This window comes from Zootoca vivipara, chromosome 5 (assembly GCF_963506605.1).
Source record: "Zootoca vivipara chromosome 5, rZooViv1.1, whole genome shotgun sequence".
Classification (NCBI taxonomy): Eukaryota; Metazoa; Chordata; class Lepidosauria; order Squamata; family Lacertidae; genus Zootoca; species Zootoca vivipara.
This window is the reverse complement of record NC_083280.1, coordinates 95,230,056-95,255,245: the sequence shown is the minus strand read 5'-3', so window position 1 is coordinate 95,255,245 and position 25,190 is coordinate 95,230,056. Positions and strand designations below refer to the sequence as shown.

Below are 25,190 nucleotides of genomic sequence, written 5' to 3'. Positions count from 1 at the left end.
CTTGATTCTATTCTGTTCCCCTGCTTCTGTTTTTCGATGCACAGTGTTCATTTCAGCTGCATACTCTGCATTTCATCTCCATACAGAATTCCTGCTGACCTTAATACTGTAAGTCCTTTGTGCATATGTGCAACAAGGGAGGAGATTTACTGAGTGGAGCAGAGAAAATGTACAGAAGCTGAATTGCATAAGCCCTATAATTATTTCAGACCTCAGCAGGGCCGTCTTAAACGCCCCTGCCGCTGTGGTGCGCTGGATCTCTCCGGCACCCTCCCGCCCCGTTTCCCAGCGCGGTGGGCGGGTGGGCGCAGCGGTGGGCGGGCAGGCGCAGCGCGATCTCTCTGGCGCCCTCCCGCCCCGTTCTCCAGCGCGGTGGGTGGGTGGGCGCAGCTGCGCGGCGGATCGGCCGGCCAGCGGGCGGGCGCAGGTCGCGGCACCTTTCTGGCGGGCCGGCGCCATGGTGCCCTGCGCCACCGGGGGTCTACCTAGAGCCGGGCCTGGACCTCAGAAAGGATAAGATCTACAAACAAGAACAAAGACTGAGAGAGGCAACATAGAGAAAAAATGATGAGCAGAGGAAGGGTTAAGCCATGGACGTTGTTCTTGTTTAGTCGTTTAGTTGTGTCCGACTCTTCGTGACCCCATGGACCAGAGCACGCCAGGCACTCCTGTCTTGCACTGCCTCCCGCAGTTTGGTCAAACTCATGTTCGTAGCTTCGAGAACACTGTCCAACCATCTCGTCCTCTGTCATCCCCTTCTCCTTGTGCCCTCAATCTTTCCCAACATCAGGGTATTTTCCAGGGAGTCTTCTCTTTTCATGAGGTGGCCAAAGTATTGGAGCCTCAGCATCAGGATTTGTCCTTCCAGTGAGCACTTAGGGCTGATTTCCATCAGAATAGATAGGTTTGATCTTCTTGCAGTCCATGGGACTCTCAAGAGTCTCCTCCAGCACCATAATTCTTCAGCGATCAGCCTTCTTGATGGTCCAGCTCTCACTTCCATACATCACTACTGGGGAAACCATAGTTTTAACTATACGGAGCTTTGCCGGCAAGGTGATATCTCTGCTTTTTAATATGCTGTAAAGGTTTGTCATCACTTTTTTCTCAGATGTCTTTTAATTTCATGTTACCATCTGCTGTGATCATGGAGCCCAAGAAAGTGAAATCTCTCACTGTTTTTACTGACTGTATAGAGCTTCTCGATCTTTGGCTGCAGGGAATATAATCAACCTGATTTCGATGCTGCCCATCTGGTGATATCCATGTGTAGAGTCGTCTCTTGTGTTGTTGGAAAAGAGTGTTTGTGATGACCAGCTTGTTTTCTTAACAAAACTCTATTAGCCTTTGCCCTGCTTCGTTTTGAACTCCAAGGCCAAACTTGTCAGTTGTTCCTTTTATCTCTTGACTCCCTACTTTAGCATTCCAATCCCCTATAATGAGAAGAACATCCTTCTTTGGAGTCATTTCTAGAAGGTGTTGTGAGTCTTCATAGAATTGGTCAATTTCAGTTTCTTCAGCACCGGTAGTTGGTGCATAAATGTGGATTACTGTGGTGATGTTAAAAGGTCTGCCTTGGATTTGTATTGAGATCATTCTGTCATTTTTGAGATTGCATCCCAGTACAGCTTTTGCCACTCTTTTGTTGACTATGAGGGCCACTCCATTTCTTCTATGGGATTCTTGCCCACAGTAGTAGATATGATGGTCATCTATCATATAGTTTCGGACTATCTTATTAAATCAGAAAATAACCCATTGTTGCTCCTCACCCTATTCCCACTCTTTTGCCACCTATCCACCACTCTCCCTTCTTTGTCCCCTGCTGCCCCCCCTTTCTAACTGTAGCACAGTACCATCCAGCTATGCTCCCATTTTCCAGCCCTATCTCAATTTTTATTCCAGTTGAGCTCAGGCCCCAGCATAGATCCTGCCCTCCCTGTCTCACTGGGAGGACATTATTCCATGCTGGTTCTTCTTTGAGGACTCCTTGAATCGAGCATTAGTCTTGTTCCCCCTCTCCCACTGGGGGAACAATATTCCATACTTCTTCTTCCTCTTTTTTAAGTTCAATTATATTGTCCAGGACTGATGGATCTTCCTCCTCTTCTATAAAGACATTTACATTGTCCCCGGCTGGTGCTTGTTCATCTTGCTTCTCTTCATTCTCTACCAAAACCAATCCACCTTCACTTTCCACACAGTTCTGACTTATTTTGCGAATCTGTATATTATTCTGCCTCAATTCATCTCTCACATCCAAAATCAGTTCCAGAAGTTTTTGAAAGTCCACAAAGTCTAAAGAGCCAGATGGTGTTGTGTCTACTGACATCCTGCTCGTCTCAAATTCCATGGGAACTGCACAGATTACAATGCAGGAAGTGATGCTGTTCGTATTTCCAAACCTCTGAAACAAAGTTTACGTCCGATCTGGTTATCAACTCTCATTTTTAATTCTTGTTCATATTTTAAAAATCTTATGTCCATTTCTGAAAAGAGCATTATCAAACTTCTTGTACACAGCCTTATATTTGCGCTCTCTTCAAAGTTAACAGTTCTCAGCCCCAAAGAGGTAAACAAATTCCTTTCTATTGTGATGTCATAATGGCGGCTGGCTAATCCCTCCAGGGACCCGACTCCACTTCCCAGGGGGCTTTCCCCAGTCCAACTTAAAATTTTTGCAGGGATTTTAATATAGTCAATCCTTCTCCCCTTTACCCTGCCTCAAGGGGAAGGTTTTAAGTCCAATCCTTGGAAGTTATTAAATTCCTGTCAAACTCTCCGGCTGCAGGCAAGTTAACTGCATCAGTGTTCTCTCAATGGGGGAGACCGACTTCCTGTTTAAATTTCCTCCTGTGGCCAATTCTTTTCAATTGAATTTTTTTAAAAAATTTCTTTCTGTACTCACGGTGTCCAATGTCTTCAAATCCTTTTTTTTGGGGGGGGGGGAGAATCCACCGCTCCTCTGCTGGCTTGCAGCTTCACTCTGTGAGGGTAGCGGTATACTAAAAAATGGCACCCGCGACTCTGACTCCGCTCTCTCTCTCTCAGGGATCTTAAAAAGAGCTTGCTGGGGAACAGAGGAGTCACTTTGGGGCGCAGCCAAGCTCTCACGCCCCCAGAAAGCTCAATCTGGGGTTCTTTTGGGGGGCCGCATTGCTCTCGTGGCTCCCCCCTCCCTCACAGCGCCAGGAACCTCGGAGCTCAAGGATTCCTCGCTGATCAGCACTGGCGGTCCTCTATTCTTGCCATCTCATTTTTGACCACATCCAGCTTACCAAGGTTCATGGTTCTTACATTCCAGGTTCCTATGCGATATTTTTCTTTACAACACTGGACTTTCCTTTTGCTTCCAGGCACATCCACAACTGAGCGACCTTTCAGCTTTGGCCCAGCCGCTTCATCAGCTCTGAATCTACTCTTCCTCAGTAGCATGTCGGACGCCTTCTGACCTGAGGGGCTCATCTTCCATCATCATAATTTTTATATTCCTGTTGTCATAGAATCATAGAGTTGGAAGAGACCACAAGGGCCATCCAGTCCAACCCCCTGCCAAGCAGGAAACACCATCAAAGCATTCCTCACAGGTGGCTGTCAAGCCTCTGTTTAAAGACCTCCAAAGAAGGAGACTCCACCACACTCCTTGGTAGCAAATTCCACTGCCGAACAGCTCTTACTGTCAGGAAGTTCTTCCTAATGTTTAGGTGGAATCTTCTTTCTTGTAGCTTGAATCCATTGCTCCGTGTCCGCTTCTCTGGAGCAGCAGAAAACAACCTTTTCCCCTCCTCTATATGGCATCCTTTAATATATTTGAACATGGCTATCATATCACCCCTTAACCTTCTCTTCTCCAGGCTAAACATACCCAGCTCCCTAAGCCGTTCCTCATAAGGCATCGTTTCCAGGCCTTTGACCATTTTGGTTGCCCTCTTCTGGACACGTTCCAGCTTGTCAGTATCCTTCTTGAACTGTGGTGCCCAGAACTGGACACAGTACTCCAGGTGAGGTCTGACCAGAGCAGAATACAGTGGTACTATTACTTCCCTTGATCTAGATACTATACTCCTATTGATGCAGCCCAGAATTGCATTGGCTTTTTTAGCTGCTGCATCACACTGTTGACTCATATCAAGTTTGTGGTCTACCAAGACTCCTAGATCCTTTGCACATGTAGCCAGGTGTCCCCCATCCTGTATTTGTGCCTTTCATTCCCCCCCCCAAGTGTAGTACTTTACATTTCTCCCTGTTAAAATTCATCTTGTTTGCTTTGGCCCAGTTCCCTAATCTGTTAAGGTCATTTTGAAGAGTGTGTTTGTCTCTCTCCATGGAGTTTTCTTGGCAGAGATACTGGAGTGGCTTGCCGGTTCCTGCTTCAGGTGGATCACGTTTAGTCAAAACCAGGGTGGATTTGATTTAAATCAAACTGATTTAAATCACGATTTAAATCACGATTTAAATCACTAGTCAGTAAGGCTTGATTTAAATCATAGTTTTCTACATAAAGACTAATTCTTTCTAATCTACTTTAATATGCAAGTAGATAAAGATTTTTAGAATAACAAGTTTTCATATTAGTTTTTTAATAGGTTAATCATTCATATTTGGACAACTTTACTGTTGTACTTAGGAAGGAGAAAAATAATCATTACCTTAATAATAACAATTTAAATAGATTTATTCAACAGAAACAGTAACATTACAGCATATGTTATTTGCTTAAACAAACATCCATGTTTGTTAACTAATTTGGCTAAACAAAAACAAAATATATATATTTTAAGAAACTTAGACTGTCAGCCCAGCCTACACATGAAAAACTTAAATACTGTCCACTCCAAACAATCAGAAAAATATTGTTTCTATTCTATTCACTGAACTTCTTGAAACTTTGCACTGAAGGAGTTGTTTCTGTATTCATAGGTTTGTAGAACAATAGGATTAAGGTCTTTTTCTCAACTCTGTTCATGTTATAACATTTTTGTTGGGAAGAAGAGGCATGTGATCTCTGTTGAGTCAAATTCAGTTTTGAGAACTGCAAAAGTAAACCAAGCATCTGTGATAATATCTTGTAGGCAGAGAAACTGCCCAATAATCTTACAAAAACCTCTGGAAGAGCATGACATTGTGAATGGATTAATGGAATTCATTTACCCCAAAAATTAAACATATACAACCTTATTCTACATAATAAAAAAACTAATCTTTATTTCATGATGGAATAACCTTTGGGTGGTAATATATTTTCCTCAAAAAGCATTTTATTTTAAAAAAAATCCAATTTAAATCAAAAAAATCGATTTAAATCAAAAAATCTGATTTAAATAAAAAAAAATCCGATTTTTTTTGATTTTTTTAAAAAAATCATTGATTTTTATCCACCCTGGTCAAAACTCTCCACTATGGCCCTGCACGGCATAGCTCATAGCTTCTCTGAGCTATTCAAGCCCCTTCGGTATGACGAGGCAGTGATCCATGAAGGAGAAGCCATTGATGTAGCAATGTAGCAACTGCCAAAGTGACACCCTGTTCTACTGCAGATGATGAGCCAGGCAGAAAGATATTGTGTGTGTGTGTGTCCCATAGCAAGTAACAACAGGCAACTCTTAAGTTGAGCTGCACCTCGATTTCAATGGCTAGCTCCCCAGATGACTCCTTTGTTAAAGAGACCTTGCCTATTTTAACAGTCAGTGGCTTCAATGGAGCTTCTGCACTGGAGCCATCAAGAACCAAAGGGCAGCAAAGCAACCTCCTCAGGCCACAGAGGTGCTGGCAGAATGGGCTCCTCCTGTTTCGGAGCAGGAGGGTCTTCCAAGGCAGGCTCTGAGGGCAATTCCCTCTCACCTTCTGATGCTTCCTCCAAAGTCATTGCCTTGTTCCCTAAGAAGGCAGCCATGACACCCCAGTGATGGTCGGGCTTGGCTTGTTTGGTATCACTGGTGTGAACTGCTTACAAGATGAGGGGAATGGATGCAGGACCAGATAATATCGCCAACCCCTTTGGTAATGGGAACCTACAATATATTTTGGACTTTGAGTTCTCTCTCACCACTGGTTTGTGACTGTGCTGTAGGTGAGTGCTCTGGAGTCAATGGAACAAGCAGCCAAAATATTGGGGTTTTTGCTTTTAATTTAATAAAGGAAGAGGCAGAAGGCCACAGGGTTAATCAGAGTAATTCATAATGGTGCCTTTAACTGTGGATGTACCCGGGCAAGCATTCAGGGTTGCATTGGCAGAATCGACCAAATATGTGCCATGTCTGAAACCTGTGATTTTCATGGAGTCCACCCTGCACTTTAAAAAAATGAACTTACGCATTTCTCCCCAGGAAAATGGGTTGATGGTACTTGTTATACAATTGTATACCAACAGTGACTTGGGCCTGAAAAATAAGCAAGTAGGGAAAGAATGAAATGGAGAAATAAAACAAAACACAGTATTGTTTTGTTTAGAATGGCTATCATTCTAAATTTTCTAAATTTCTAACAGCTGAGTCATGCTTCTCTCCTGAATTAAAAAGGGAGGTTTAAAATTAGAGGAACTTTTACATCCCAAAAGGTTTACTTTTAAAAAGCAAATACCCATGCACTTCTGTATAAATCACCAATCTTGCAGCTTAGGAGGAGACCAGCCCAGAGCAGTGACTCATGCAGAAATGTGGCATGTTGCACATTTGTGCTGGGGCTGATTCCATCCCACACCTGATGCAATGGACATGCCTCTTACATTGGTACAATAGCTTAAATTGTAGTAAAACCAGAGGTTTCCACACACACACTCACACTCCATCCAACAACCAGGAAGCATAACTGCAATTCAAAGACACTTTCCACCCAGGCAAAAGTGATGAAGGGCCTGAGCCATGACTGGTGGGGTGTGTGATATGCGGGTGGATTAGTCAGAAAATATTGCTCATTTTTTATTTCTGTCCAACTGAGTATTTCTCACACATTTTACTCTTGAATAATCTAATAAATGTCTCAAATTAGAAACCTGGCTCTGAGTAATGAGGCTTTATTTGCAGATCTCATCCCAGTTGAACGACATGGCCCAGGGAGAGAGAGAAAAATAGGGGAAGTGAACAACTGGCTTCGCAAATGGTGCAAACAGGAACGGTTTGGATTCTTAGATCATGGTCTGCAGTTTCTTGAAGAAGGACTTCTGGCAAGTGATGGGCTGCACCTCACAAAAGTTGGGAGGAATGTTTTTGCCATGAAACTCAAAAACCTCATCAGTAGGGCTTTAAACTGACTTATGTGGGGGAGGGAGACAGTGGTCCTGAAGGTAGGAGTCTATCAAGTTCTGAAGATGATCATCCAAATGTCAAGGACCAAATAGAGCAAAAAGCACGCAGACTTAGTGGTGGGAGGAAAATATCCTTAAATAAGAGACATGGGGGGGATGATCAATGGTCTTCAATGTCTGTATACTAATGCACAGAGCATGGGAAATAAACAAGATGAACTTGAGCTCTTGGTACAGCAAACTAAATACGACATAATAGGCATCACTGAAACCTGGTGGGATGAGTCTCATGATTGGAATGTAGAAATAGAGGGATACAATCTATTTCAGAGAAATAGACCAAACAGGAAAGGAGGAGTAGTAGCGTTATATGTCAGGGATGTGTATACCTGTGAAGAGATCCAGGATTTAAAACTTCAAAGCCAAGTTGAGAGTATCTGGGTCAAAATTAAGGGAGAGAAAAATAACAGTGATCTCATTGTGGGAGTTTACTACAGACCCCCAAGCCAAAGTGAGGACACAGATGATGCCTTCCAGGAACAGATGACCAGGCATTCAAAAGGAGGTGAGATAGTAGTAATGGGGGATTTCAACTATCCTGATATTTGTTGGATGTCAAACTCAGCCAAGAGCATAAGGTCGAACAGATTCCTCACTGGCCTTGCAGACAATTTCATTGTCCAGAAAGTGGGAGAAGCAACAAGAGGATCAGCCATTTTAGATCTGGTCCTAACCAATAGTGATGACCTGGTTAGTGGGGTAGAAGTGGCAGGATCATTAGGTGGGAGTGACCATGCTCTTCTGGAGTTTATTATACAGCGGAAAGGAGCAACCAAGCATACTAAGACTCAAATTCTAGACTTTAAGAAAGCCGACTTCAGAAAACTTAGGGAAACGCTGGGTGAAATCCCATGGACAGTAATACTAAAAAGGAAGGGAGTTCATGATGGTTGGGAGTTTGTTAAAAGGGAAATATTAAAAGCACAACTTCAGGCAATACCAATGAGACGGAAACATGGAAGGTGCCTAAAGAAGCCAGGGTGGCTATCTAAAGAACTTTTAACTGAGTTAAGATTCATAAGGGATATGTACAAAAAATGGAAAAGGGGGGAAATCACCAGAGAGGAATTCAAACAAATAGCCAGCACATGTAGAGACAAAGTCAGAAAAGCTAAAGCACAGAATGAACTCAGGCTCGCCAGAGAGGTTAAAAGCAACAAAAAGGGCTTTTATGGGTATGTCTGTAGCAAAAGGAAGAACAAGGAAACAGTGGGGTCACTTAGAGGAGAAGATGGTGAAATGCAAACAGGGGACAGATAAAGGGCAGAACTCCTCAATGCCTTCTTTGCCTCAGTCTTCTCCAAAAAAGAAAACAATGCCCGACCTGAAGAATATGGAGCAGATGATTCAGCAGGGGAAACACAGACCAGAATAAGTAAGGAGGTAGTACAAGAATACTTGGCTAGTTTAGATGTATTCAAGTCTCCAGGGCCAGATGAACTACATCCAAGAGTATTAAAAGAACTGGCAGAGGTGATTTCAGAACCACTGGCAATAATCTTTGAAAATTCCTGGAGAACAGGCGAAGTTCCAGCAGACTGGAGGAGGGCAAATGTTGTCCCTATTTTCAAAAAGGGGGAAAGAGAGGACCCAAACAATTACTGCCCAGTCAGCCTGACATCAATACCAGGAAAGATTCTAGAACAGATAATTAAGCAAACGGTCTGTGAGCACGTAGAAAGAAACTCTGTGATCACTAAAAGTCAGCATGGGTTTCTGAAAAATAAGTCACGTCAGACTAATCTGATCTCATTTTTTGACAGAATTACAAGCCTGGTAGATGAAGGGAAGGCTGTGGATGTAGCCTATCTTGATTTCAGCAAGGCCTTTGACAAGGTGCCCCATGATATTCTTGTAAAGAAGCTGGTAAAACGCGGGCTAGACAATGCTACCATTCAGTGGATTTGTAACTGGCTTACTGACCGAACCCAAAGGGTGCTCATCAATGGCTCTTCCTCATCCTGGAGAGTAGTGACTAGTGGGGTGCCACAGGGTTCTGTCTTGGGCCCAGTCTTATTCAACATCTTTATCAATGACTTGGATGATGGGCTTGAGGGCATCCTGAACAGGTTTGCAGACGACACCAAATTGGGAGCGGTGGCTAATACCCCAGAGGACAGGATCACACTTCAAAATGACCTTAACAGATTAGACAACAGGGCCAAAGCAAACAAGAAGAATTTTAACAAGGAGAAATGTAAGGTACTACACTTGGGCAGAAAAAATGAAAGGCACAAATACAGGATGGGTGACACCTGGCTTGAGAGCAGTACACGTGAAAAGGATCTAGGAGTCTTGGTAGACCACAAACTCGATATGAGTCAGCAGTGTGATGCAGCAGCTAAAAAAGCCAATGCAATTCTGGGTTGCATAAATAGGAGTATAGCATCTAGATCTAGGGAAGTAATAGTACCATTGTATTCTGCTTTGGTCAGACCTCACCTGGAGTACTGTGTCCAGTTCTGGGCACCACAGTTCAAGAAGGATACTGACAAGCTGGAACGTGTCCAGAAGAGGGCAACCAAAATGGTCAAAGGCCTGGAAACGATGCCTTATGAGGAACGACTTAGGGAGCTGGGTATGTTTAGCCTGGAGAAGAGAAGGTTAAGGGGTGATATGATAGCCATGTTCAAATATATGAAAGGATGTCATATGGAGGAGGGAGAAAGGTTGTTTTCTGCTGCTCCAGAGAAGCGGACACGGAGCAATGAATTCAAACTTCAAGAAAGAAGATTCCACCTAAACATTAGGAAGAACTTCCTGACAGTAAGAGCTGTTCGGCAGTGGAATTTGCTACCAAGGAGTGTGGTGGAGTCTCCTTCTTTGGAGGTCTTTAAGCAGAGGCTTGACAGCCATCTGTCAGGAATGCTTTGATGGTGTTTCCTGCTTGGCAGGTGGTTGGACTGGATGGCCCTTGTGGTCTCTTCCAACTCTATGATTCTATGATTCTATCTCACAATGGCTGTAAATGCTGGAAGAACAGCTGATTAGGTCTCTCTTCTTCCCCTTTAAATTTTGTAATTCTTTCGCTTGCTTTTTTATGATGTTATTTTATTTGCATGGTACTGTTTAAAGGCTGCTGTGTTAGCCGCCCTGGACTCCTCTGACAGGAAGGCTGAGATATATATATATATATATATATATATATATATAAATGAATGAATGAATGAATGAGAAGTTTGAATTTGCACATGTTCATATTAAAATGTGGTGGCGGCGATACCATAAGCGAGCGAGCTACACAAAAGGCATATCTCAGCATTCCTACCTCACAAGGGAAGGTAGAAAGTAGAATGCATGTTCATAACATCAGTCCTTAAAAAAAAACTATTTTATTAAAGGTTTTCAACCTAATAAACCATAAAATTCCAACTAAAATAAGGGGAATAATAGAAAACAATATTAGAAAACAGAAAGAACTAACGAGAAAAAGAAAATACGGCACATTAATAATCCTCATAGGATATTCAGAAGACACAAAACTTTAAATATAGCCCTTGGCCACCCTTTTATCCTGATCTTCACACATACAGAGAGTTAAATCCCCCCACCTGGGAGAGCTTCCTCTTCCTTCGTTTCACACCCTGAGAAAACCACTTTCATACAGGCCCCTTCCTTTTCTCTGTCAGCTCCCTGTACATGTCTTCATCTATCAAAATATATATTTTTAGATGTTAAGACATACATCTAGTTAGTACTAATCAAGAGCCATCCAAAATCAAAGATCATATAAGAGACCAAATCCAGAAAAAGAAAAAGAAAGACAAGAAAGAAGAGAGAAAGAAAGAAGGAAGGAAGGAAGGAAGGAAGGAAGGAAGGAAGGAAGGAAGGAAGGGGAATCTCAGTAACCCATTTGTCCATGTAAGTCCATCACAAAACATCAGTCCTACCTCTGAACTGCAGTGTACCATCCAGCAGCAAGGATCAAATTGATGGCAATATCTACAGGAATCATATCTGCAACTGAATCTTTGTTGCATTTTATGATCCGTGCAATCCCCTTTCCAGCCTGTGGGATGGAGAAGAGGCTAGTTAGCACCTGAAATAAGATCGAGATTTCAGTAAAACGGGGAACTACTTTCATCACCTGAAAGGTGATAGTTATGGGTAAATTATATTTGCCTCACCTTGAAAATCATTCTGATTTTGTTTTTGTTTTTGTTTTCCAAATCATCCATGGTTACGTGCAAAGGAACTGTGTGCCCACACCCCAGCATATTCTTGAGGAAAGCAAAAAAGACCCACATGAAGTATGGCCACCCTCTCCTCATTCTCGCCGCTACCTTCCCAAGCAGCAAAAACCAACCAATCAACCAATTTAAAGAGGGTGGGGAAAAACTGGCAACAGGCAAGGCCTGCTTTCTGGCCTCTCTTCAACTAAAAATAAGGGAGGCTACAAAGACCTCCCCTGTATATAAATTTTACTACTACTACTACTAATACCTCCCCTGTATATAAATTTTACTACTGCTACTACTAATAGTAATTTGCACCAATTGTTGCTGCTTCATTGTTTGTTCAAAGTACAGGTGAAACTCGAAAAATTAGAATATCATTGAAAAGTTCATTTGTTTCAGTAATGCAACTTAAAAGGTGAAAAGGAGATACAGGTATACCACCAACTCCACTTGCAAGGACACGGTGTTAAGCCACATTAAATATATTCTGTTTCTTAAGGACATTAAGTATTAATTATCAGAGGTTACATATGACTGAAACACCAGCTCCACATCTACCAGGCCCTGGTCCTGCATCTCAGGAGTTCTACTAAGTGACACATACCGCGATCAAGTAAATGCATGGTCCATTGAACTGATCAATCCACCCCTGGAAAAAAAATAAGGGAAACAATTATGGAGAGGGAGATTTTGAGTGTGTCTATTGGGGGGGGGGGTGAGATTATGCATAACACATTTCCCATATTCCAATCTATGACTCTGAAGCCTAGCACACATTTTTTTTCTGCCTGAGATTGATGGTTTTTATTGATGTGAGTCTGCAAACAAAAGTGGGTTAAAATGTGGTAAAAAAATAAATAAACATGGATCCGGGTCATAGACCACTTTTTTAAGAGTGTTGAAAATGGTTTTTGAGAGGTTTTGCTTTCTGTGGCATTCACATATTTTGTCTAAGCAAGCTACTGCTCACATAGGTTTTGTAGATTTTAGAAATACAAAACTTTTCCAAATCCATTTACCAGAGGCAAAAGTGGAATGAGTGGACACAATATGGTGAGATATCCCTCTTTCAAATTGTCTCCAAATTCTTTCTCTCTCTCTCAAAAGGATGTTGTGGCAATACTGGGATAAGGTGACTACATGACTCAATCCACCACCTAAATCCAATTCACTAAAAAAACCCACCTAGTTTTTTGGTTTCTTTAGAAGAAAAGGTGCCGGTACTCACCATGAAGTGCCACACTTTTAACCTTTGGAGGACATTGAGTACCCCCAGAAAAGAAACCCTGCAAAAAGTCATCCTCATCGGTTTATGTTATCAATCACCACTTGCCCAAAAGATTCTGCCCAAAGCAGTTCACCACATTCTAAGTAATGTAGTAATCCAAAAAGCATGATAGGAATAAGCATAGTGTTAGGGAGTAACCTCGAGTCTTAAATCACAGTATCAGTTGTAGGTGCTTTATAAACGAGTAATGAAAAGTGGTTATCTACAGTATTCCCCGCAGGATGCATTCATCCCCACACAAAATTGGACCTGAATTCCCCCAAAGCGGCATGGAGGAGAAATCCATAGTCCAGGATCCATATGGTTCCCCTTCCTTTCTCCCCTCGTTGCCAAGAAGCATGACAGTCCAAGGAATGGATGCCATTGAGATTTTTAGCAAATGTATTTGTAGCAACAATTTCCAGAGAGACAAAATGCTGGGAGCAAAGCAACAGCTGCAGTGGAAATTTTCAGAGTACTCAGCAGAAATGGAAGAGCAGTCATGCTTACGGGGAAAGGTTCTTGCCAGCTGCAGCTCACGATGGATGGGCGAATGATGGCAGTATTTAGGTTACCTTTCTCTTGCTGAATTACATACTCTGCCAAGGCTTTGCTGAATGTGTAGGTGTTGGGCCAATCCCCAATCAGTTTGGGTGTGATCTCTTGAATGAGGGACTCATCCATCCACCTAACAGGATAAAAAAACACCAATTGAAATGTAGCCATGAAAAGAAAAGATGCAAAGGAGGAAAAGGGGAATTAGATTTGTAGAACAGCTGTCAAAATAAGATGGACAAGCATAGCTGCCAAGTTTTCCCTTTTCTCGCGAGGAAGCCTATTCAGCATAAGGGAAAATCCCTGTAAAAAAGGGATAACTTGGCAGCTATGTGGACAAGATTTCAGCACTCCCAATGGCAAGTTGAGATATTATTATTTATTTATTACTACTACTACTATTTATTAAATGTGTATACCACCCTTCATCCGTAGATCTCAGGGCAGTTGACAGGTTAAACTGCAAAATAAAAATACAAAATGCATAATAAAATCAAGAACAAGAACAAAACAAGCCCATAATCTCCCCTCCCACAAACACATTTAAAGGAACATAGAAAGAAGGCAGGAGTAGGCGTCTTTTCCTGCTGCCTGACTCCCCTCCCCCTTTCTACCTGCTAGAAAAGGAATGGTAGGAGTTGGATGGAACCTCAAGCATAGGAGCCAACTCTTAGGGGCCATGGGGTCTTCACCCCCAATAAAATATTAGAGGGGGCAGCCCCCCAAGTTGATGTCTGTTGCCATTCAAATTAATAATAATAATAATAAATAATAATAATAATAATAGACTGGGTTTCAAATGGTGTGCACGCCCTGCATCATGTGATTATGTGGGACGGGGCTTACCTGGGGCCCCCAATTCAAGTTGGCACCCCTGACCTCAAGGGTCATCCAGTCCAGCCTCCTGAACTGCAAGGATCTTAAATATAATATCCAAGACAGATGGCTGTCCAACCTCTGCTTAAAAACCTCCAAGTCCACCACCTCTTGTGGAAGTCCCCTCCAATATCAAACAGCTCTTACTGTCAGAAAGTTGTTCATAATGTTTAGTCAGAATCTCCTTCCTTGTAACTTGAATCCAATCCATCCTTTTGTTCGGTCTGGGAGATTATAAATGGTGACATGGGAAGGTAGAGAGACGAATTTGTGGCAGAGGAAGGAGAGTGAGGGTTTCAAGTAACAAGAGGGGAAAGATGGGTCTAGTCTTACAAAACTTACAATAATAATAATAATAATAATAATAATAATTTATTATTTATACCCCGCCCATCTGGCTGGGTTTCCCCAGCCACTCTGGGCGGCTTCCAACAGAAACATTAAAATACACTAATTTGTTAAACATTAAAAGCCTCCCTAAACAGGGCTGCCTTCAAAAACAGCATTTAGCAGGGGAATGGGTGGGTCATATTTTTAAAAGCATTTTCAAAGCTCTGCTGCTTAAATTTTAAATCTAAAAAAAAAAAAAAATAGGCAAAACTGCTAAATGATGAAATAACATAAGTTTTTACCAGGGATCCCACAAGGGAGGCAAAGAAAGAATGTAGTTGGTCAAGGAAGCCGTGGACTCAAAAGGGTTGAAAACCTCTGGCACAGAAAAAATAATTTGAAAAGATGCAGCCCTGTGTGACATGCTGTAGCAGCTACTGAAATTTCCTCTTCTATGCAATATTAAAAGTACAGAGTCTTTTTACTTCTTGTATCTACTACGGTAAATCCAATCTCCCTCTTCTCTGCTTAGCCCTCTCCCCCCCCCCCCCCAGCACAGAAAGTAAACAAAGAAATAAATCTTTCCACATCACTTTTCATACCAAGCCAGGAAAAGCAAATGGCACAGGTTGGGACAGGGCCTCTAATAAGTTGACAACCCTAATTATTACTTGAACATATATTATTGAAAGTTTACAACCAAGAAACCTAGACTGCTTGGATGCAAACATTTTTCTCTAGTTCCTTTTAATATGGAATTCAGCATTAACTTCTGATCTGGATACAATTTTATTTACCTATTCTTAAAAGACAGCCGTGTTCCCCTTTTAGCTTCCTTGTTAATGAAATGTGACAATTAATCTCTGCAAATCAGAAGTCACAACATGCATCTCAGGGCCTCAGAGCAGCCAGGGTGACAAGTAATCTGCCGTATCCAAAGAGGTTTTTCTTAATCTATTGCTCAGGACAATCAGCTTTAAAGGGAATGCTGAGGCAAAAGAGCAGTGCAGGACATAAAGGTAATACCCTGGCATACCCTGGCAAAGCCGGCAGAATGTCTCCAAGCAGAAGTTCACATTCACACCAGAAAGCTGCTTCTTGGTGTTACACTTAAAATACTTTTTGGACCAGAACTGCAAGATATGCTAGTAAAGGTGGATTCCCAATCCCATACTCGAAGAGTAAGCTGAATACAGCAATAGGGGAGCTTTGGAGGAGAGATGTGGTATGGGCAGTAGAGCTCCTTAACTTGCCTGCCATCTTCTTTCCACCTGCAACCTCCCTCTTCCTGGCCGTTCCCCCTGGCCTCCTGCTGAGCCTCTTGCCCGCCTTGGAGCTAACTGGGGAAATAGACTGAAGGAGTTGTGGGGGGAAGTATCCGGGGTGTGTGTGTGTTAAGCAGCCACCATGCTGCTGCTCCCCACAAATGTTTCCTGTTTCCCTACAAGCACCTGGTTCACCAGCATGGAAACAGGATGCTGGACTAGATGGGACATTGGCCTGACCCACCAAGCCTCTCCTTATGTTCATAGTTTCCTCATCTCTACATTTACATTCTTTGGCAAATAGCTTAGAATGTGCTCAAGGTACTGTAGTTGGCGATTTGCACGTTGGTTATATTTTTGGGAAAGCTTTCCCACTTAATCATGGAGGGAGGTGATGAAGATGGGGAAAGCCTGCACAACTGGTATTTGGGTTTAGCACAACAGAGTGGCTTCCATGTGCCCAGGAGGAAGCACTTAGTGTTCCAAAATCATGTTTACATCAGCAGCAGAAGAGAAGTTGTGTTTCCATCACTTACTCTACAAGATCAATAAGTTTCTGGGGATCCACAGGAGGAGGATAAATGACTTCATCTATGTAACTCCGATCACAGTATGCAAAGGCAGTTGAAATGTGGACGAAGGCCTCCAGATTCTGCATCTGGTGGGCCAACTTCAGGAGCTGCTTTGTTCCTATGACGTTTAACAGAAGGGCTTGCCTGGTCAAGAAAGCATTAAAAGGTTATTAAGAAGTCCTGTTGGCATGATAAAGTAACCATTAATAGAGCTACTTCAGATGTTTAAGGGGAACACGAAGAAAAGTAAGCAAGGCAGCCTGCACTCCCTTCCATGTTTCTGGGTCTTGGGTGAGTTCTGGAAGTCACTGGTGCTGCTCCTTTTCTTGTAACTTAGGATGTGCCTATATCTCTGTGGTATTCTACAACCTTGTCTGCAGAACACCCTGGGTTCAATCCATGCCACCATATTGAAGGATCTCAGCTATCAGAGCAGGGTGCGACCACTTTTGAGCTAGTGAGGAGATGCTGCAAATCAAACATTGGGCAACATGGTCCTACATAAAAGGTTGTCTGCTCAAGACTGCCCCAAAGAAACACTGCTTTGGGTTAGGTACAAAGTTGGAATTGTCTTTGTACCTCATGATCTGAAGTACTGTGATATCAGTTCATTGAGAATGCTTAGTGGAAAGTTTGGATGAAAAGCTAACAGAATGAAAACATGTACCTTCCATTCCATTTTCGATGGAAAACTGTTCAGATATTTTTTAAAAATTCTGTGGACTAAGTTTATGTTTATAACTGAGCAGGAATTACTTATGTTGCTATTTGTAATGTGTGGCTATTTTTATTTATTGCAACTCATTGCTCCCGGAAGGAAGGAAGGAAGGAAGGAGGGAGGGAAGGGGTAATTTTCTTGATACAAGAAGCCTTTTGTTAGAAGATCAGGAGTGTTTTCAATCACCAAGCACTGTCCACTCTTTAATGTTCAGTGTCTGAGTGTGGAACTCCCAAACTGATGTTTTAAAAAAATTCCTTCAGTAGCACCTTAAAGACCAACTAAGTTTTTATTTTGGTATGAGCTTTCGTGTGCATGCACACTTCTTCAGATACACTGAAACAGAAGTAGCCAGACCCTTACATATATTCAGAGGGTGGGGGGTGGGGGTGATGGGAATGGGTGATGGGCTGATATGAGTGGTAAACCTGTTGATGACTGTTAACGACTCTTAATGACTGCAATCCATTCTTAAGGAAATCAGCCCTGAGTGCACCCTGGAAGGACAGATCGTGAAGCTGAGCCTCCAATACTTTGGCCACCTCATGAGAAGAGAAGAATCCTTGGAAAAGACCCTGATGTTGGGAAAGATTGAGGGCACCAGGAGAAGGGGACGACAGAGGATGAGATGGTTGGACAGTGTTCTCGAAGCTACGAACATGAGTTTGACCAAACTGCGGGAGGCAGTGCAAGACAGGAGTGCCTGGCGTGCTATGGTCCATGGGGTCACGAAGAGTCGGACACGACTAAACGACTTAACAACAACAATGACTGCAATTGGTCTTGCAGTTTTAAAGTTTTCACAGGGAAAGCTCGGGACAAAAGAAGAAGAAGAAAAGAGAAGAAACTCAGACATGGAGTGTTAAAGCACAACAAAAGGTAAGTGTGGATAATCCCTAAGTGAATGTATGGAACTGTATTTAGCAGGCAAAATACTCTCGTAACTCTTTTCAAAGTGAAATTCACTATAGTACTGCAGTCACACATACTAGGAAAGTGTCCCACTGAGCTAAGTAGTTTTACTTCTAGGTAAACCTGAGTAGGACTGTGGGGTGAGTAACACAAAGGAAAAGCAAGCATAACATACCCCAGTGGCTCATTAAAGCGAACTGATGCAGCACAATGGAAGACAATGTTAACTTCGGAGAGGAGCTCCTCGGCATCCTCAGGAGCAATGGCCAGATTTGGCTGGGCAAGTTCAGCATTGATTGGTTTAATCTTCTCATAGAAGTTTGGCCACACTTTTCTGACTCTATCAAACACCTAAACACAAACACAAAACACAGATAAGTGAGGAGGAGGAGGAAAGGCAACCAGGCAGGGCGGCCTTTTTGGTAGTAGTGCCCGCCCTGTGGAACACCCTCCATCAGGTGTCAAGGAAATAAACAATTATCTGACTTTTAGAAGACATCTGAAGGCAGCCCTGTTTAAGGAAATTTTTAATGTTTGATGTTTTATTACGCTTTTATATTTGTTGGAAGCCACCCAGAGTGGCTGGGGCCAACCAGTAAGATGAGTGGGGTACAAAAAAATAAAATTATTATTTTATTCCAAACAATGAGACTCACACAAATGATTTCTCCATATATTTATCCACAAAAATGTTACATATAAAACCATTCTTTTCTGAGCCCAATAAAACATTTTTCTACAGACAAGCCTACCCAGATTCTTAGGAAGTTGAGGGAATACCATCAAGAGGTGTATAAATTTTTATGAAATAAATAAATAATAAGAACATGAGAGGACGAATTCAACTCAAATCACATAATGAGGCCACATATCAGTGGAAGTTCAGAGGCATTGTAGGGAATTAAAGATGGTGGGTGGGTGCGAATGGAGCTTTGTCCAGATTGCACCCCCCTCTGAGTTGCAGTGCTTAGCGTGTTAGACTAGGGCCTGGGAGAGACCAGAATTCAATCCATCACTCGAGCATGAAGCTCACTGGGTGACCCTGGGCCAGTCTGTCTCTCAACCTAGCTGACCTCACAGGATGGTTGTGAGGATAAAATTGGGGGGGGGGAGAACCTTTTAGGTCCTTGGAGAAAAAGGGAGGATATAATTGCAATAAGAACAACAACAACACACCTGCTCTGTTAAAACTTACATGACAGGTTTCCCGAATACAAAGTTGCTGACTATTCCCATGTGTATTCTGAGATGAAAATTGAAAATAAAAATCGGCACCCAGCCAATCTGCACCAACAAAAACTGAATGATGCATATGCCATTTTGCATAATTTATTCTAGTTTTACCAGTCTGGGCAGAGGGACACACTAAAAGCTATGCATAGCACCCACCAGAAATGTTACCCAGTCACATCTCTGTCTTCAGACATTTCAGCAAATATTCAAATGAAGGTACGGTAGAGATTCTCAGGATAAATTCCGTCCATTGCAGGCAACAACAACTGTGGATAGCCTATGGGCACGTCCAGGTAGCAGCTCAATATTGCAATTGGATTGTTTTCAACAAGTTTTTTTTAAAAAAAAACTTACTGGATTAAAAAAATACTGGTGATTAAATGGTGCTTGTGTGTAGAAAATGGGCTAGCATTTTTATGACAACATCATGTAGAGCAGTGTTTCCCAACCAGTGTGCCTCCAGATGTTTTGGGACTACAACTCCCATCATTCCTGACCACTGGTCTTGCTAGCTAGGGATGATGGGAGTTGTAGTCCCAAAACATCTGGAGGCACACTGGTTGGGAAACACTGATGTAGAGGCTGCAAAAAACGTGCATGAGGAGTGCTCCTTCCACAATAACGCCCATCTTGAAACACTTCATACATGAAAAATCAGCTTCAACACTCTATGCAAGCTTCAGGCAGTTATGCAAACTCAGCTTTCCCCTATGCCTCTTTGCTATCTCGTTTCTCTTGCCCTCTCTTTTCCACTTAAGCAAACATAGCAGAAATTTATTATGCCTGCTTAGAATAAATCATTGCTGCTTCTGCATAACTGAGCTACAAACAGGTTTTGATTAGATTTTGTGTTAGGGTGTGCTTGTTCAAAAAGGTAGAGATGCCACTTCCAGGAAACAAAAAGCTGATTATTCCTAAGGCGGAAAGAACAGCAGTAAGGAGCATGAGGCAATGACACAGTTTCAGTGCTGTCTGGGGTCAGCATCATAAGTTATCCTGTTCAAGCAGGTACTTAGACTCTGCTTTTAAATGCATACAATTATTATTATTATTATTATTATTATTATTATTATTATTATTATTATTATTATACCACCCTATACCTGCAGGTCTCAGGGTGGTTCACAGAATAATATGAATATAAAACCACAAAATACATAATCAAAATAAAAACAACAACCCAATAACCCCCCCCCAACACATTTTAAGCCATTTTCCTTATTGGATGCCAGTACTATGACTTAATCACACAGTTCTGAATTAGAAATGTACACCATTTGCTTTTTAAGCAGAGCTGAATATCTGTTTCAAGCACATATTTAAAGCTCTGGTCCTAGGAAAACTTCCTGTGCCATAAAAGGGGTGGGGGTGTTTGTAAGTCCCAGAATCAGATTAAGTAGAACTGATCCTTTCAAAAGGACATATTTTTTCACTACTCTGCCCTCCCCACCTACAATCAAATCACAAGTCACATCAGTCTCTCATGATTAACCAGCACTGCCAAAAGAAAAACATGAATCTGCCGCACAGATCCTTTGGGATCCCTTCATCATCATCATTAAATCATAAGTCACCTTTGCAACCACAGTGAATTGAAGGAGGATTTGTTTTGTAGAGAGAGAGAGAGGTTTGAAAGAAAGGTTCTTGATCTCTCATAGCAGAGTTAAACACAATGGTGATTGCTTCAAGCACACTAAAACTTGGTTAGATTTTACATCTGCTCTCATCCACCTTTAAACAAATGTTCCCCATGAAAATACTTAGGCTAGAATAAATCACAGACACTTGGCTTTGCAAACAGGTGAATATTTTACTCACATAGTTTCCAGAGGTTTCCGCAAACAAAGCTTTACTGCAGTAAAGCAAAGAAAAATGGTTTCAAATTACTTAAAAAGAAAAGGAATTGCTTTCCTTACAAAAAAAAGAATCGTGCAACTTTGGTTAGCAAATATGCAGCCTGTAAAATCTCCTTTTTGGAGAGATTCAGTTCACTTGGTTTTTTCTTGAGTTGGGAGCTACAGCCACATGGCTTCTTGTTTGTTCGGAAAAGGAGGAAGAGAAAGAAAAAGAAAATGGGGAGGAGAAAAAAATAGGCTGCAGGGAATCTGCTAAGCTCCACCCCTGCTGGGACCCTCAGGTTAACCGTTTCATGCATGCAAATATGAGTCACTAACTGTATATTACAACAATTTCCCTTCTCTGACAAGTGCGTGCATACATGCAAAGAACATACAAAAATACAGTGGTACCTCTACTTATGAATAACTCTACTTACGAATGTTTCTACTTACGAATGGAGCTCTGTCTGCCATCTTGGATGCGGTTTAGATAGGATTTTTTCTACTTACGAATTTTTAGATAGGGTTGCTTCTACTTACGAATTTTTTCTCCCAATGCATTCCTATGGGATTCGACTTACAATTTTTTTCGACTTACAAATGAGCGTTCGGAACGCATTAAATTCGTAAGTAGAGGTACCACTGTATAGCATGTCAAGAACCCCCTGAGAGTCCCATCTTGACCCAAAGGTTCTTGAAGCTATCTCTAGGTAGAGGTATGGTCAGTATGTCAGCTGTTAGTTGGGGCAATAACTGATTCCCTAGGCTCCGTTCTGGATAAGTTCACAAATGTAGTGATATCTCACCCCAATGTGTTTCATGTGTGCCATGAATTTATCAGTTCTTGACAGCTTCATTATTATTATTTATTGATTTTATTACCCTGCATAAAAATCATAAAGGTCCATGTCTTGGATCCACTTTTTTGTGCCATGATGATATGTTCCAAGTGATTTGTGATTTTTACTGTGTAGTGTATAGACATCAAAAGAAGCTTTTATTTGATCTCACACACACACACACACACACACACACACACACACACATGGAAATCCTATGGGGGAAAGCCATGTAAATTCATGATTATCTGCTTTTATTTATGAGATCCAACTTTTACCTTCATTTCATTTTGCATGCAAAACATGGTGGTGCCTAAGCAATTTTTCTCAAAATTCTCTTTGGGTATGAATTTAAAAGCCCTTAAAAATAAATAAATCTGTAAACATCTATAAGAACACATTCTACAGAATAAATTATAGTGGCACACCAGGTGATATACAAAGAATAAGATGAAAACATACTGTATTAAATAGCTTGTAGTTGATCTGGAAATTTCATTCAGGTAATGAGCATTCAGGTATGAAGAAAGAAAGAAAGAAAGAAAGAAAGAAAGAAAGAAAGAAAGAAAGAAAGAAAGAAAGAAAGACTAACTATTTTGAAGCAGTGTTAAATTTCATTATGGAAAGATGCAACTTACAAAACAATGTGGTTAGGGTCCAAAGAACTCAACATCTTGCCTATTTCAGCTAAAACACAGCATGTGGCCACAGCAAGAGTTTGCTTGCAAATAAATGTTTCCAGAACAATTATTAACTCAATTAAAATCTGTTAAGACAGAAATGCATCAAATGAATAATCTGCTCAATTTTTTCCCCCCTAATTACAGTGGTACCTCTACTTACAAATAACTCGACTTACAATTTTTTCTACTTACAAATGGAGCTCCGTCCGCCATCTTGGATGCGGTTTAGATAGGATTTTTTCTACTTACGAATTTTTAGATAGGGTTGCTTCGACCTACGAATTTTTTCTCCCAATGCATTCCTATGGGATTCGACTTACAAATTTTTTCGACTTACAAATGTGTGTTCGGAACGCATTAAATTTGTAAGTAGAGGTACCACTGTATTGCTGCTTCTTAAACTTCTCTTTCAAGGAAAGCGGCAAAGACATAAGGAAGTATTAAGCATATGGCCTAGAGGCCTCATCAGTGCTGTTTGGTAATTCTGAAAAACCTTTGCACTTGACCGGAGGGTCTTACGAAGTTGTCCACAGTTTAACAAATATGCATGTCACTCTAAACCTAACGGAAATCCCTGAAGTCAGTCTTTGCATGTTTCTCTGGCCCTTGTCTGCTTTCTTTTGCTATGTAAACTCCCTGAAATGACCTCCTGCAGAAGTTATCTTAGGAAAGCACTACAGGGATCTGCAGAACTGTAAACTTAGAGAACAGTGGGGCTCTCCCTGGATACAGCAACTGGGGCCCTGAAAGAGCAGGCAAGGGAGTTTCTTTTGTTTTGGCTGCTTCTTGAACTGCTGAGCTGAGAGCCCAGCGAAAAGAGTGTTGGCCAATGTACTAAGAGGCCTTGATTTCCAGGGAGAGAGATCCTTCGGCAGGCAGCATTTTCTCACATCCCTAGACAGCTAATTAATTTTATTTGCAGAAATATCCATACAACCAACATTAAGAACAAATATGGTGGCCAGGAGCATAAGATCAACAATAAAGGTGCATTAATGAAACCACATAGGAAACCTCTCTGTTGCAGAGCAGGACCAGTGGGGTTGCATCTGATGGTGGGTCTCAAAAATAGATTAGGAAGCTGTTGGCATGCTGCCCACCCTGCGGCACAGCATCCTCCCTGACTGAGGTAGTTTCAAGCTTGGTGTTGGAGGAACCCTACATGATTATGCTGTGTGACTCCAACTTCCAAGCCAAGGCTGTTCTTGAACCAGCTCAGGATTTCATGGCCTCCATGGTCACCATGGGACTGTCTCAGGTTGTTACCAGCCTGATGCACAAAGCAGGAGATATCTTTGGTTTTTGCTCCCAGTGGAGTGAGTAGTCTGTAACTAACAGGCTGGCTAGCTGCGGTACCTCACTGTCATGGTCCCAGCATATTCTGGTTAAGTCTGGGCTTATGGTAGCTATGCCCCTTGGCAGAGGTGGGTGACTCACTAAGATAGTCCGTCCCCAAAGACTTTCCAGAAGAGAAAAGGCAAGTGTCAAGGCCCTTGTCTTGTAGGGGCTCCTTAGTTCCCCCTCCGGTGCTGCAGAGCCCATAAAGCTCCCTGGTATTTTAGTGAGCTGTGGGTAATGAAGAATCTTGGAGTACTGGTGGTATTGATCCCGCTCTGAAACTGACCAAGCACGAGGCAGATAATATAATTGCAATTATGGTGGTGCCTTGTTAGACGAAATTAATTCGTTTCACGGGTCAATTTGTGTAACAAATTTTTCGTCTAGGGAGTCCCAGTTTCCCATAGGAATGCATTGAAACTTAATCAATGCGTTCCTATAGGCTCTGGGGGACTGGTGGCGGCATGCAACGGGGCTTCGGAGAAGGTCTCCGAAGCCCCGTCCGATGCTGGCTGTGTGCAAGGCGGCGGGGGGAGAAGCTCTCTTCTCCCAGCCACCGCCTTGCCTGCCTCCCCCGACATGGAGCACAGCTTTGGAGACCTCCGAAGTTGCACTCCGTGCCGGATGTGCGCAGCGAAAGGCAGCGGTGGGGAAAGAGCTTCTCCCGTCGCCGCCTCCCGCCTGCCTCCCCTGACAAGAGACGGTGCTTCGGAGACCTTCTCCGAAGCGCCGTATCATGCCGCTGGTGCGCAGCAAGGCAGCGGGGGAGAGAAGCGCTTGCCCCCCCGCCGCCACCCGCCTGTCTTCTCCGGTGGTGCGGGGCGGTGCAATGGCTCTGGGGGATGGAGCCGAATCACAGCAGGCGCTGCTTGCCCCCGCCTGTCTTCCCCAAGCCAAGGGGAAGACAGGCAGGGGCAGCCGCTGCACCGCCGCGTTTCGGCTCTGTCCCCCCTGGCAAAGGAAGATTAGCTATCAGCTTCCCGCGCTGAGAGCTGATCTTCCTTTGCTGCTTTCTATGGCCGCGCTTCGTAAGACGAAGCGGCGGTCATAGAAAATTTTGTCGTCTTACGAATGCCTCTCGCAATGCAAAAGTAAGTGAGTTTAAAATCCCAAGTTTGCTATAGTAATGGGTGCATATTGTCCGGGTATGTCAGCTAAAAAGGATGTGTACTGCACTTTAGAAAACAAATACAGTGGTACTATTTCAACTAAAGTTTGATTAAGCTACAGCTAAATCCGCATGAACATTTTAACAAATTAGAAAGGGTGATTTTGTTTTTTGT

The 25,190-nt window shown here is 42.4% G+C and overlaps 1 protein-coding gene across 2 annotated transcripts in view; it reads right to left on the bottom strand.

Annotated features, from left to right (window-relative positions):
• The window catches only part of FAR2 (fatty acyl-CoA reductase 2), a 49,958-nt gene that overhangs the window by 10,689 nt on the left and 14,079 nt on the right, over window positions 1–25,190 (bottom strand). For both annotated transcript variants that reach the window (XM_035138488.2, XM_035138489.2), the window contains exons 3-8: window positions 18,152–18,327; window positions 16,311–16,490; window positions 13,259–13,436; window positions 12,086–12,130; window positions 11,194–11,312; window positions 6,313–6,380 (exon numbers count right to left, since the gene is read on the bottom strand). In XM_035138488.2, the coding sequence (XP_034994379.2) occupies window positions 6,313–6,380; window positions 11,194–11,312; window positions 12,086–12,130; window positions 13,259–13,436; window positions 16,311–16,490; window positions 18,152–18,327 (766 nt within the window). The remainder of the gene's footprint in view (window positions 1–6,312; window positions 6,381–11,193; window positions 11,313–12,085; window positions 12,131–13,258; window positions 13,437–16,310; window positions 16,491–18,151; window positions 18,328–25,190) is intronic.